The sequence below is a fragment of the Bubalus bubalis genome, chromosome 7 (genome assembly GCF_019923935.1).
Source record: "Bubalus bubalis isolate 160015118507 breed Murrah chromosome 7, NDDB_SH_1, whole genome shotgun sequence".
NCBI classification, from domain to species: Eukaryota; Metazoa; Chordata; class Mammalia; order Artiodactyla; family Bovidae; genus Bubalus; species Bubalus bubalis.
Genome location: NC_059163.1, coordinates 36,139,699 through 36,155,424, shown reverse-complemented (window position 1 = coordinate 36,155,424; position 15,726 = coordinate 36,139,699). Strand labels below are relative to the sequence as shown.

General features: G+C 35.3%; 1 protein-coding gene across 11 annotated transcripts in view; it reads right to left on the bottom strand.

Annotated features, from left to right (window-relative positions):
- EPHA5 (EPH receptor A5) overlaps positions 1 to 15,726 on the bottom strand; it is a 401,719-nt gene that overhangs the window by 355,709 nt on the left and 30,284 nt on the right. For all 11 annotated transcript variants that reach the window (XM_025289995.3, XM_025289991.3, XM_025289994.3 and 8 more), the window contains exon 2: positions 11,380 to 11,444. In XM_025289995.3, coding sequence (XP_025145780.1) covers positions 11,380 to 11,444 — 65 coding nt within the window. The remainder of the gene's footprint in view (positions 1 to 11,379; positions 11,445 to 15,726) is intronic.

Sequence of the window (15,726 nt, the reverse complement as noted above, 5' to 3'; positions counted from 1 at the left end):
ACTGCTTCCTACAGATCCATGCCTAGTTATGTATCTGTCAGTGACAAATGCTGTTAATGTGAATATATATTTAAGGCATAGGACAGCACGCTACAAGTAACAACAGAAAGGTCTTTACACTAGAGAAGCTTAAAAAGTCACACTCAAACACTGGTAACACTGTAAATATCTAATTTTTAGTGTATTCAATAAATGGGAAGTGCTGAATTCTGACAGACTAGGCAGTGATCACCTTTGCAGGTGGTAAGAGAAAGCTTCATGTTGTATAACTTAAACTGGGCTTGGAAAAATTACTAGCTTTAAGATGGACTATATGGAGGGTGAAAGGTGGAATACTGAAAGTAATCCATTCAAGAGGTACAAATTTACATTAATCCTTTGGGGAGTTAAAAAGAGAGAAGTCAGATCATATGGAGGGAAGAGTGGTGGGATGTAAGATCAAAAAGATAGCAGCCCCAGGCTCCAGAAAAGAGAGATGTCAGGCTGAACAATTTGGACCATCATTTTCTGCATTAGTACAAGCACTGAATGGCACAAAGGGGAAAAAAGGGAGAGAGAATAAGGTAATGAATAGCAAAGAGCTCAAAAAACTTCAAATGAGAGAGGAGTCTTGAGCATTCTCTCTCCCCCTGCTGCCTTTAATGGAAATAATCAACAGGAATGCTGGATGATTACAGTATATTTTTTTTCTCTGTGGGAGAGGCAGATTATGTACTCAGAACCATAAAGCATTTTGCTTGCAAAATTAATTCAAATTGACTTGCATGGGAGCACTGTCACATGAATTGAAAACAGCTGAAGAATGGGTAGGGGAAAAAAAAAAGTCATGATAAACAGCAATCAAACCACTTGGAAAATACCTGGTACTTGGGGACCTCTGCAAAGCCCAGTTTTATTTAACGTCTTCATTAATGAATGAGAAGATGAAAGTTAAAAAAAAAAATCATTATAGTCACATATAGAAAATGGAGCACGTATCAATGAGAACAGAGTTTTATTTTCTTTCAGAAGGAAAATGATTGTAGGTTCGGATTTGGAGCACATCATTTCACAGAGAAACCTTTAAATTGAAGCCCAGAAATCTCCATATACATAGTGGGGAAAAGTAAAATATGTGAACCCAATATGAAGCAGGAAGGAATAATACTGGGAAATGACTGTTTGATACAAGTATGTGCACAGCTGTCTCCTATCACAGGCAAGCTAACTGTAAGCTATATATAACTTTAGCAATAATCTGAAACTCTGTGTGTGTGTGTGTGTGTGTGTGTGTGTGTAGGTGCTCAGTCGTGTCCTACTCTTTCCGACCGCAAGGACTATAGCCACCAGGGTCCTCTGTCCATGAGGCTTCCTGGCAAGAATACTGGAGTGGTTGCCATTTCCTAGTCCAGGTTCCCATTTATGTTCCCTGCTTATGATACAGAACGGTAGAAAACATCATCCAAGAAAAATGGATCAGAAGAATTAAGTGTTTGGATAGAAAGTTAGCCAAGGTGATGAGTATGGATAACACAGCTGCATACATTGTGATCTGGAGGAAAAACAGATAAGGGTTGAAGTGAAAATGTAAGTCGCTCAGTTGTATCCAACTCTTCCAGGCCCCAAGAACTGTAGCCTGCCTGCCAAGCTCCTCTCCATGGACTTCTCCAGGCAAGAATACTGGAGTTGGTTGCCATGCCCTTTTCCAGGGGATCTTCCCGACCCAGGGATCAAACCCAGGTCTCCTGCACTGCAGGCAGATTCTTTACCATTTGAGCCATCAGGGAAGCCCAGATAGGGGTTGGGATAGAGGCAAAAATAATTTTGCAGAATAATCAACTGGCTAATGGGGGAATGATTAGTTAGCCTTTGAACCACAGTTTCCCAAGGAAGTAAGACTTCAAACTGCAGTTTGAAGGCTATGAGGTCTTTATCTAGCCGACTGCAGTTAAGGTAAAAAGAAAGGATTAACAAGAGGGTATTATGGATAAAGGTCATTTTCCAGTTTATATTTGTGAGTATTCCTATAATGTGAAAGTGTTTTGAGAGCCTGTAAAGAAGAAAATATTTGCACTGTTTTAGAGGCGCCTGGTAGGCTGCAGTCCATGGGGTCACTAGAGTCAGACACGACTGAGTGACTTCACTTTCACTTTTCACTTTCATGCATTGGAGAAGGAAATGGCAACCCACTCCAGTGTTCTTGCCTGGAGAATCTCAGGGATGGATAAGCCTGGTGGGTTGCCGTCTATGGGGTCGCACAGAGTCGGACATGACTGAAGCGACTTAGCAGCAGCAGCAGCATAGTGACTTTACTGGAGAAGGGCATGGCAACCCACTTCAATATTCTTGCCTGGAGAATCCCATGAACATAGAACCCTGGCGGGCTACAGTCCATGGGGTCTCAAAGAGTCAGATATGACTGAACAACTAACCACACACACACACACACACACACACACAATAACTTTAAACGTACAAACAGAACATCTACTAAACAATTAAAACAAGCATGACAATCTTACTTGCAGGAGTACACTGTGACTAATGCTGATTTATTCAATATAATTGTATATATCAAAGACGAATTACAACACTTCTTTGATATGCCAAAGCAGAGCGGGACACTAAAAAAAAAAAACTTTATTCATAATTACTAAGTTTCCATGTGGGAAATCTACATGTGAAATTGTGCTTCATCTAAACTTCAGTGTATGCTTAATGACTATCTTGAATTCCTTAAATTATTTATCTTAATTACCTTACGGGTGGGGTATGCTTTTTGTTTTTCTAAAAAATAATGAATACAAAGCTATTCTGGAACAAGACTGTTCTTCATTATACTGGCATTTGCATTATATAGTATAATATCCATTCCCTTTAGAATTCTTTTCTATCACTGCCCAAATAAAGAGCTTTTCTATATCCACTAATGTGCTCTTTTTTTCCACTTCAGCATTATTATCATCTTTATTAGCCTCCCCACACTCAGTGTGGGCCTCAATGCTTATCATTATCTTTCTTCTCCTTTGGTAGAAAGCAAAGCCCAAACAAGGTTCTGGCAAAACTCACTCTGATCATAACCAAAATATTTGAGATTCACAGTGTTCAAATACTTTTCCTCATCCTTCTCCTTCAAGTTTGGGGAGAAGAAACAATGCACAAAACCAAATTTTTTTTAATCAAAATCTGAGTGTCAGAATGGAATATTCAGTTTTTCTCTTGATTCAGGAGAATCCACATAAAATACTAACAACAGATTCACAGTCCATTTTTTAATAATCTAAATGAGTTATTTTCAACTTTAGAAGTAAATACACAGGCTCTCTGTCTCAAAGAAATCAGAAAACAGAACAAAGAGACATTAAAACAAGAAAAGCCATAAACCTTGATTTTGAAGTGACTCTATGAAGGACTACTGCTTGTTCTTTCTGCCCTAGGCAGAGACGATTACTCTATCTCCATTTTAGTACAAATATGATTTAAGTCAATATTCTGAAATCTCTCTCAAATGAATAAATTATTCCAAATGATCCTAATAACCCTTAAGATCAGCACAAGAAAAGATTTCCAAAAGAATGTTTATCCTCTTTGAATGGAAGACGACGCGAGTAAATACAAAAGTGGAAACTGCAGTAAGATTCAGAGGTGATACTCAGGAGAATGTGATGGCTTGCCCATTGTGTGTACAGGAAGTACAGAGAACTCAGTGGGGAAAAGACTTTCCACCAAAGCAAGGAGGCAGGTGTACCCTGTAATCTACTGTAAAAACAACAGATGGAAAAAGAGCAATAGTGGAATTTCTGAGACATAAGAGCATAATCCTCTATAAACAAACACGATAACCATTCATTTTATTCTTGGAAAAATATGTTTTGGAAACACTTACTAAAATTGTCCAGGAAACAATGCTACTTACACACATGCTTAGACTATATAGATTAATCAATATTAAATGTTCCAGAAGGTGAACAAAATAATGCTATTGTAATTATAAGAAGGTACATCTTCAGAGTGTATACAGAGAGAACAGTGAATGTTCTGTATGAAGCTGCAATGGTAAACTCATGTTGTAATATATTTGTTAAAACCCACAGAATTTATAGTCCATGGGATCACAGAAAGTTGGGCATGACTGACCCCCTGAACAATAACAACAGAATGTACAACAGAGTGAACTTTAATATAAACCATAAACCATTACCTTTAGCTAGTAATAACCTATCAACATTTGGCTGGTCAATTATAACAACATACTTAATGCAACATGCTAATAATAGTGGGGAAAGGGTGAGGGGAATATTGAGGTTGTGTATAGAAATTCTCCATACATTCTGCTCATTTTTATGCAAATCTAAGTATATTAAATTTTTAAATAAGGCAAATGGCTTAAAAATAACAAGTATTTAAGACAAAATCTTATTAAAAACATTAAAAAATAGAGGGATGACAAAAGTCGATCATAAAATCAATTAATCTCAACACCTCTTTATTATTCCTTATTCCTTGGTCCTGATCTTAATATTAGTCATTACTGTTAGAATTATGTTCTAATGGGTTGAGACTGAAAAAGTTTGAGAATCTCAATATAAAATGCTAACAAAAGGTGCTATGTAGGGAAAAATATGTCCTCAAATAAGCAGTGAAATCTAGAATTGAGAGTAACTATGCATGTTCTGGTGCTTCCACAGTGGTTCAGCAGTAAAGAATCCACCTGCCAATACAGGAGACACAGGTTCAAACCCTGAGTTGGGAAGATACCCTGGAGAAGGAAATGGCAACCCACTCTGGTATTCTTGTCTGGAAAATCCCATGGACAGAGGAGCCTGGCAGGCTACAGTCCATTGGGTCACAAATAGACATGACATAGCAATTAAACAACAGCAGCAACAAATGCAAACAAATGCACTGATATTTTACATCAATTAAGCCAGAAGTCAGCCCATGTTTTGCTTGTTTCTTTTTGTTTCTGTCTACAATTAAAGACCAGTTCCAGGAAGTTTACAAATCCTCTGCTTATTTTATTCAAAGTGAAATGGAGTGTTGAGTCCTACATTTGGGAGCTAAGGTATAAAACCTCTGAAGAGTTACTTACTTCATTGAACTGTCAAATGCCAAAGGGAGAGCTGAGTGGCTGTTCCTTTTAACTACCAAAATACTGCTTTCTGGTTCTGTCTTGAAAACAGGAATACAGAAGTAGCTTTTTAATCGACCACTATCTTTTTTATTTTTTTAGTGGCTGAGGGACGACATGGTCCATTTGGGTACATTATCCTATCTTACCCTACAACAACACTGCAAGGTAGATGACCTAATAGCCACTCATTCCTGCTTAACAGACAGGAAAGCTGAGATTCTCCCAGGTCCCCAAAATTCAGAGGGAATTACAGATACAGCTGGGATGTGGAAGACTCAGGTTTGATCCCTGGGTTAGGAAGATACCCTGGAGAAGGGAATGGCAACCCAATCCAGTATTCTTGCCTGGGAAATTCTATGGACAGCAGCCTGTTGGACTACAGACCATGTGGTTGCAACGACTTATCACGCACATGTGTTATACATTTTTTCAAATGTATTATGATCTATTAATACCAATTAATAATGAGAGACTTTATTTTTGGGGGCTCCCAAATAACTGCAGATGGTGACTGCAGGCATGAAATTAAAAAACGCTTGCTCCTTAGAAGAAAAGCTATGACCAACCTAGACAGCATATTAAAAAGCAGAGACATTACTTTGCCAACAGATGTCTGTCTAGTAAAAGCTATGGTTTTTCCAGTAGTTGTGTATGGGTGTGGGAGCTGAACTACAAAGAAAGCTGAGTGCCAAAGAATTGGTGCTTTTGAACTGTGGTGTTGAGAAGACTCTTGAGAGTCCCTTAGACCGCAAGATCCAACCAATCTATCCTAAAGGAGATCAGTCCTGGGTGTTCACTGGAAGGACTGATGCTGAAGCTGAAACTCCAACATTTTGGCCACCTGATTCGAAGAACTGACTCACTTGAAAAGACCATGATGCTGGGAAAGAATGAGGGTAGGAGGAGAAGGGGACGACAGAGGATGAGATGGTTGGATGGCTTTACTGACTCAATGGACATGAGTTTGAGTAAACTCGGGGAGTTGTTGATGGACAGAGAGGCCTGGCGTGTTGCCGTCCATGGGTTCACAAAGAGTCGGACACGACTGAGTGACAATTGAACTGAATAGCATGTGACCCACTCTAGCTCATTTAAAACTTTCTTTGAGGTGAATTTTCTCTTCAGAACCAACTCCTCTTTTATATAAACTAGAAGTCTAAGAACTATCCAGAACCTACTTATGTCTCTGGAGACCTAATTGTTTGGAGGAGTTCACCTCCTGGTAGGAGTACCAGTACCCTGGAAGACCTGGGTTTAAAATGGCCTCAGTCTCTTTCCAACTGAATACCCTTGGACAAGTCACTTACACTTAATCTGCCTCATTTTTTTCATCTGCAAAAAAATACTAAATATATCTTTTTACCTTGTCATTGTTAGTATCAAATAAATTTATGTACTAAATAAAAGTATTTTTTATGGCAAGACAATGAGAAAGAATGACATGTTATCATATGTGCCAAACACATACATATTCCTCCCAGCTGTGTCATAAACTACTTGAATGACCTTGAGCAAAAACTGTAACCTTTCTGCCACTTCTGTACAAGTATAGAGAGAAAAGAATAGAAAACATTTCACTTATCACATTACTCTAACACTCTGATAACTCATTCTCAAAGTAATAATGCCACACCGAGCTCCAGGGTGTCAGGGACTTTTGCTTGTGTGTGTGTGTGTGTTTTCCCACTACTATCTTCACTACCATAACCCTGGTTATAGTAGAGAAGAAAAGTTAGGCTCTGACTCATTCTCACTACTATAACTATTAATAACTCTAGTATGTATACATATATAACCTACTAACCAAACTAAACAACTACTATAACTAACCAAACCAGGCACAAACTAAGTAAGGCACACATAGTTTGATAGTTTGTGCCTAGAAGAGTTCTAGCCACAAGGTAAGGGCTTAATATATATCTGCTGAATGAATGAATGCAGCAAATTTGCATAAAAGTTAACTTTTCTATAACAAAGTACTCCTGGACATGTACAGAAAAAAAAAAAAAAAAGGAAAGAAAAAGGGAAAGAGACTCCAAATTACTACTGTAAGGCAGAAGACACACACACACACAACACACACACAGAGTCTAGCTCATATACTGTGGTTACAAAGTACAAGCTGCAGCCAAAATTCAAAGGATGTGCCCTAAGGTGAAGTACTCAAACAAAACTAGGAAGAAACTCTCTCAGCATGTAACAATGAGAAAAATTTCAAAAATAAAATCCCTCCTGAAACAAAATAAAATCTCAATGTTTGTGCAATATTGAAAAATGACTCCATGATAATGTCAATATTGCAGACTATCAGCTTAAATAATTGAAGAGAAGCAGGTGGAAACTGAGTCAAACAGAAGAATTTGCTTAGTCTTCCAACAGAAGCCTTTGCTCAACTTTGGGCTGAAGAGGTCATGGAAATCTGCCAGCCCTGGCTTTCTGAAGCTTCCAACTAAACAGAAAAGTTGGAAATTCAGATTTTACATGAAATCTCCCAATCTTTAAGTGCTGACAATGAATCTATACAGATAGAGTCAAAAGCAAAGAAACATAAAAACCTGATGGACTGGTGGATCTCAGTATGAAAATAGAAATGCAACAGAAGGTCAAAGAAAGGATGTGTACTGGGTGCCAACACTGCCCAGTTCTACTTTCTGTCACACTTATTTTAATCTACATGTAGAACTACATATCAGTAATGTATGACCCATTTCATAAATTAAAAAATAATATTATCCTTCTAACAAATATTTATTGAAGTTCTATGATATGCCAGGAACTGAGCCAAGTTTTAGAAACACTGTACAATGGTAAATATGAGCTTGTCATAAGAAATCTAAAAGCTTAAAAGCCAAAGGAAAACAAAAAAAAAAAGAGTACAACAGGTGCACTGATGGTTTCTAAGAAGTGTATGGAATGTGTACATGACTACAGGGATGAGTAAGTGTTTATTCTAAGTTACTTGTCCAGTTCTCAGGCCTACATTTAAGGTACTATTTTGATTAGTTTAAAAATAAAAGAATAAAATATTCTTTCCTAAGGTCTGAAGTTCAGGAAAATGTTCTAGGAAAAAAAACAAAATCCACAATATTCTTATTTACTTAGTAAAGTAAAGGCTTTGAGACTTGAGGAAATCTAGTCAAGACAGTCTCAGGAGAGTATTCTTTTAGGGTGTTATTGGGCTATATATAATGACAATTCTCTGAGATCAAATGTTTGAAGTATATCCTGCCTGACTCACCCCACTCTAGTACCTGTCAGACTACCATTTTCACCCTGATGGCAGATTGTTGCTTTGTTTAGTTTTTTCAAAGACTACTTTAAAGAGTTGAAGAGGCAGGAAAGAACACAGGGTACCTTAAAATGCCACAAACTTGTGGTTCTACCAAGATTTAGTCCTTCTCTTGACTGTTCCCAGAACTACTCCAAGAGTTTGGTACATTTCCAGAGTCCTGATAAGTTGATTCTTATAATACTTTTCAGTTTTTCTCATGGCTTTTATGGAAGACAAAATTTTCAGATATCTTTACTAAAGAATTTTTGCTAACATTATGTCAATGATCTATATTTCAGTTAGAATTAGATTATCTACTCATAAATGACTCAACCTAATAACAATATATAAAAAGTACATGCAAATTTTATTGGAATTGCTTGCACTTTTATGCTTATTTTCTTTAAAGTATAATTTTAAAAGTTTCTTCAGTTTGCATTTGGGTGAGTTTAACACAAAATGTAACACCTTGGTTTGACACACATTCCTTATACTTGGATAAGTGCACATTTCACTAAGTTTTTCTAATTTAATTTCTTTTTCTTCAATATTAACACCAGGCATTAGCAGTGTGGTTAAATTAGCCAGTGGAAACCACTAAAAAAATTACAAGCGTTTTGAAAAAATACTCTTCAAAAAACTCTGAACAAAATTAACAATATACTAACAATTATAATAGAAACAAAATGTAAGGATGAGGTTTTTAGAATGCCTGGAAATAGCTCATTCCCGGTACGAAAGATAATGTTTTTATAAAGAAGTCAATTGTGCTTTATACAGAAATCACACTTAAAACTGAGTCATTTCCCTAAAACTATCTAGCTGCAACAACTACAACATCAGATTTACCCTCACAGTTACACTCTGTCCAAACTTTTCTGAATAACTACTGAATGGAAATATGAGAAATACAAAACTAAATTCAAAGAGAATATGACATATTTTCTGAGGCTTTAAAAAAATTAATTTCATCCCAATATGTCAGCCTCTTCTCAAAAGGGCAATTCAAAATATTTATGTAATAAATCATTTTTGATATTTGAAAAAATACAGAGAACAAAATATATTTACAGGTTCTCACATATGGATGTTAGCTAGACATCTTCCTGAATAGGACGTGTACTTAAAGATGAAAGAAAGAAAATAACTCAGAGGTGGCCAGTGAGGGGAAAAAGGAAGAAAAAAATGGCGAAAGTAAAAACATAAGAAAGATAAAAGACAGATTAAGTGAATATATATCTTTATGTTGGCACTGGCTATATTGAAGACAAAACTGAGTGTTTTTATGTTCAATTACAAATTGAATAATAATTTTTTTCACATGGTTTACCTTCATGTTTTAATATCATAACAATCTATTTGTATTACTTTATATTATACCTCTAAATGTAACTATATTATTCAACAACCAAAAAGAAATACCAACTTAATGAAAAAAGAGAAAGCACACAGAGATGAGGATGTTAACATGTGTATTATTAGGCACTAGAACAATTAATACTACTTGTCCTATTTCCAGGGCTTCCCCAGTGGCTGAGTTGTAAACAATCTACCTGCAATGCAGGAGCCTCCGGAGACTCAGGTTCAATCCCTGGGTCAGGAAGATTCCCTGGAGGAGGGCATGGCAACCCACTCCAGTAGTCTTGCCTGGAGAATCCCATGGACAGAGGAACCTGGCGGGCTATCGTCCACAGAGTCAAAAAGAGTCAGGCATGACTGAAGTGACTTAGCACACACGTCTTATTTCCACAGAAATGTTCTAATGTGCTGGAGTCCATGGGGTTGCAAAGAGTCGTACATGACTGAACTGAACTGACTGTTCTAAATAAAGGACAAATGTACATATCTGGTATATTTATCAAGTGGAAAAAGATTTTAAGTTTTTGTTATTTTGGTTGTTATAACCAGATGTGTTATGATATTTGATTCCTTAACTAGATTGAAATTAACCTTCAAGGTTATATGAAATATTATTAGTATGCATAATTTTAAAAATATATTCATGTATATACTATATAATTAAGTTTTAAGTATTCAAATTGTTTAAATATTAAAGTCATTAAATAATAAAAATATTCCATCAAAGTCTAGATTGTTTTCAATATAACAGTCACACAATACAGTTAATGCTTTCTGCATAATACAATGATTTTATGTCACAATATTTTACTTATGCTTTCATTCTCCATCAGATAATATGAATGTGTTTTTCATTAAACAGAAGATAAGGAATACTTTTATATAATATATATTTTAAGATGGTTAGCATTATAAATATTATCAATATGTTTATATTTTAAAATGCCTTACCTAATTTTCACCCCAAAGACTTTATTTTTAATGTACACCATACAATAATTTACTAATTAAAACAACAGTAGATTATAAAAATCTTCTATTGAGCATCTTTTCTGACAGTTTTCAATAGAGAAAAATTCAAGAATTAAAAGAAAACCTTTGAATGATGACTGACAATATTCTGAGAAATTTTTTAATCACAGTGGAATTTAAAGGAATTTCTTATAATATTTTAATTCCCTAATGTAGTGAATGAATCGTAATAAACTGTTCCAAGTGTTTGATACAACACTGGTCATTGACACATCAACTTTTACTTCCTAGTCAATACAAACAAGCTAAGGACATATTGCAGCAAATATCTTTTTATCATTTATTTTTTTCTTTTTCAATAAATCAATTCTAAAAATGTGTTGGTTCCTTCAACCTAAAACTCTCCTAAATGCTGAAAACCTTCACATTTTTTTATGGAGAAACATTCAGAGAGGAAAATAATACATTTGTTGTTTGTTCATTAAAATCTCTTCCCAATTTCCCTGCTATCCCCAGACTTAAGTTGAAGTCTCCCCCTTCTTCTTCACATATATACTCATCTTTTCTTAACAACAAGAATGTACAGAGAATACAACTATACAATACTTAAGATGATGTCTATTTAAGTAATTTAAGCTGTAGGGAAAATTTCAGAAAGACTTACCCCATTTTTTGGAAAAGCAATCCATCCCAAGTCCCCCATGACAGTCCGTGAATCCAACAAATTCACTAAAAGAGAAAGAACACAAAACTGTGTGAATTATACAAAAATACATCACTATTTTCATAAAGTTTTAAAAGCACATATTGTTTCCACAACTGAAAATAGATTAAGCATTCATTATAATGAATACAAGAGTGACAATTTAAAGAAAGCATTATTAGGATGCAAGAGAACAAGCGATTTTGAATAACTATTTGGAGAACAATCACAGCAAAAGCATATAAACAAATCATTACCCTAAATGTTTTGTTTTGTTTTGTTTTGTTTTTTCTCAAACAAGAATGAAGGAAAAGAGCTAATAAAAGAAAAGAATAAAATGAAAGGTCCACAGGAAACCCAAAAGGACCATGTCCCTTTTTTTAAAGCCTATAGGTCTTGGGATTAAGCTGTAGCCATAAAACTGCAGCTAAGTATACTCTATTTTTTTCTGGAAAGTTGTTATGAAGCAATTAACAAATAATTTACATTAAACAGTAATAAACTATTCCCAAGCTTGTAACATTTTTGTGATATTAACCAAAATCTGTAATCCAAATTGCAAATTTAATTAAGAAATAAATCTACAGACACTTTACCACTTAGAAAATTGTAGCAGTTCTCAAGGTTGTTGCTATAGTTAAGTACCTGATGCATTCCCAAAGATACTTTCTACTTATATACAGCCATAATCCAAAATGTGTTTCTTACAAAACTGTTAGCTACATTTTTGAAAGGCATATCTCAATTATGGCTGAGTACCTTAAAATATTTGTGACTCCCAAGACAGAAGTCATCAATGCAAAAGGAAGGAATGTAAGAGTATGTACACTCACATGCACTCACACACACTCACAAACTCCCACACTCACACACACATACATACATACATACATACAAAGATACTCAAGGAGTTTATATTTTAACAGGTTCATCACCTATCCCTATGAAATTAAAGTAGTTTTGATTTTTCCAGTAGTCATGTATACATTGGACATATGGATGAGAATTGCCATAAAGAAGGCTTTTGAACTGTGGTGTTGGAGAAGACTCTTGAGAATCCCTTGGACAGCAAAGGGATCAAATCAGTCAATTCTGAAGGAAATCAACCCGAAAATTCATTTGAAGGACTGATGCTGAAGCTCCAATACTTTGGCCACCTGATGCAAAGAGCCAACTCATTGGGAAAAGACACTGATGCTGAGAAAGACTGAGGGCAGGAGGATAAGGGTACGACAGAGGATGAGATGGTTGGATGGCACCATCAACTCAATGGACATGAGTCTGAGCAAACTCCAGGAGATAGGGAAAAACAGGAAAGCCTGGCGCGTTGCAGTACATAAAGTCGCAAAGAGTCAGACTGAACAACAACAAATGGTGTTAATGTAGTCAAATGTTTTAGACCTAGATGATAGAGCATTATCTTTCAAATATATTATACCTAAAATAAAAGGATCTACTTGGCATGCTTTGTAGCTGAACCACTTTGAATGAGGATGGCACTCAAAAGAAACAACTAGATTAACCCTGGTCAGAGCTACCGAAGCTTCCTTACACTGCATTCAAGAGTCAGTATCTTGTAATGCCTACAATTCAAAAAAAAAAAAAAAAAGTTCATGGTGGGAGTGGGAGGGAGTCTCAAGAGAGAAGGTATATATGTATACTTGTGGCTGACTCATACTGTTGTAAAACAGAAATCAACACAATATTATAAAACAATTAACCTCCAATTAAAATTGAAAAAATACTCAGAAAAGAAATAAATAAAAAGACAATTTTATCTGCAAGGGTAAGCCTAGGGTACTAAGGGTTTAACAACTGATAGACTGAGAAATGCATTATAAAACTGTACAAGAGAACATAAAATAAAATTATTATGACCAAGGGAATCTGGATCATAACAGAAATGGAAAGTTCCGATATCCTATAGAAATTATGTGCATTTAGCTCTTATTATGAGAAGGTCACACAGAGTTGGACACAACTGAAGTGACTTAACAGCAGCAGCAGTATGAGAAGGAAAATGGCAACCCATTCCAGTATTCTTCTTGCCTAGAAAATCCTATGAACAGAAGAGCCTGGCAGGCTGAAGTCCGTAGGTCATAAAATAATTGGAGATGACTTAACAATGAAACAACCCTTATTATCCATTGTTTTATTTCATTTTACATATGCAAGCATACATATGTTACACACAAAGGTAATCGTCTATATTAAATTATTAACGCAAAATAAGAAAAAATGTAAAAACCTTAAAAAACACAGATATATGCTCAATACTGTAACATACAACCGTCCATTTTCATTACGTTCTGAGCTGTTTAACAATAAAAATGCATGTCTACAGAATGTTTGTATTAACTTGAACCTATATACAATAAGGTTTTTTTCCCTAAATTATTTATATAATTTGCAGAATAATTCTTAGAAAATTGACCCAACTGAAAAAAACTATTGTTTTAAAACAACAAAAACCAAAACCAAACAAATCCAAAATATTCCACCACCCTCTCACCTTGCAAACCTTCCAGTCACCCCACTAAATCTAATTTTTCAGGTAGATTTGAATTTTTTTCTTTTAACTTTACTTTTGGCTCTTCTGGTTTCTATGGGAATTAGGCTACATTAAACTTAAATGTCCTTGTCCTCATTTTAGTCTTTTCTGGGTCACTAGGGCTGTGTCTAGACAAGACTAAATATCAGGGGAGTGCAGAACCTAAATTGTTCTGTTTATTCATCTTTATGAGTCATTTTATTCACCTTTGATACTGAGCAGTAGCAAGATATGCTTATCTGTTTGGACTAAAGTGGAGCAAATGAGCAAATTAAAGGTGTTCTACTGTGATGGCAGCTAAACTGAACTTAATTCTGTGATGACAAAGGAATGTGCATAGGAATTCTACGATTCCTAACTAGCCTGCCATGAGAAACACAGCACTCTTTGTAAACTTCTTAATATGTGCCTCTTGAAATATTCATTATTACCAACACAATTCCAGATGTCTAAAATTTAGATACTCTCATTTGAATTAACCTTAATCAAAATGATGATTTTTACTCTTTGTGGTTTAGAAAATATACATATATGAAAACAAATGAATGATCCCAAAATAATAGTTCTGCTGCTAATATCATTTATTGGGAGTTTACAATATTGGAATGTGTTACTGAATACATGAAAATAACTACAATAGGAATGTATATTGCCTTCCTTTTGTTGGTCTTGTCAAAAGATTTTCTTCAAATAAATAGATTAGGAGGTTTATAGGAAATACATGCATGTCACTTTTCAGTGCTGCCTAAAATTGCTTTCCTCCTAGAAACAGATGATTTCATAAAATTCATAATGCAAAGCACACATTTACATATACCATTTTTACTGAACTGAAAATTGAGGGAAAAAAATAAAAACTAGGTGTTTTAGGTAATTACCTGAAGACTACTATATTATAATTTTGTTCATATAATGCAGAGTAAATTGGGATTTGATGCCTCAAGGAAAATAACTATCTAAAATTAGATCTACATACAATTAGATAGAAAGATAGATACAGATAGAGAGTATGAGAGTTTTCCCATACCTCTAAGTTTTGCACATGCTGCTTTAGCTCTCTCAAATACCCTTCTCCCTTTGTGAACTACTAACTCTTCATTTGTACTTCAAAACATATTTTAGAAACTGCCTTCCCAGGAAACCATCTCTGATTCTCCTTTTTCTAAATGTGGGGGAGGTAATATTACTGAACATTTCATTAACACCCAATTCTAATCTCCAAATAATGGAATACACAAAACTGTTTTGTTCCCTTAAAATAACACCATGTTTTTACTCATGCCTATGAAAATATCCTGCACTCAGAACATTTGTATAGTTGTTTGTTTTATGAATGGATCATTTGGCCATGGGCAGATCAGGAGGGTGTGTGTGAGAACCACACACCAGTGGTTCTCAACATGGGTATCTAATAATGCCTAGAGATATTTTTGATTGTCAAAACTGGGAAGTAGGGGAGTATTTGCTACTGGCATCTCATGGTTCTGAAGAAGCCAGGCATGCAATTGACTAAGTAAGCATCCTTCAATGCACAGCAAAATTCTCCCACCCTCCAGGAAAGTCTTATCTAGCTCAAATTTCACCAATACCAAAGCTGAGAGACCCTAGTATACACCTACGGTGTTACTATAAAATGTCCACTTCTACAATTCCTTGCACAATACATCAGCAGCATGACCTTCATTAACAGAAGCTAACATAGTTGGAAGAATTCCTTATGAATCAAAATACTACTCCTATCTAGGGAAATGGAAGCA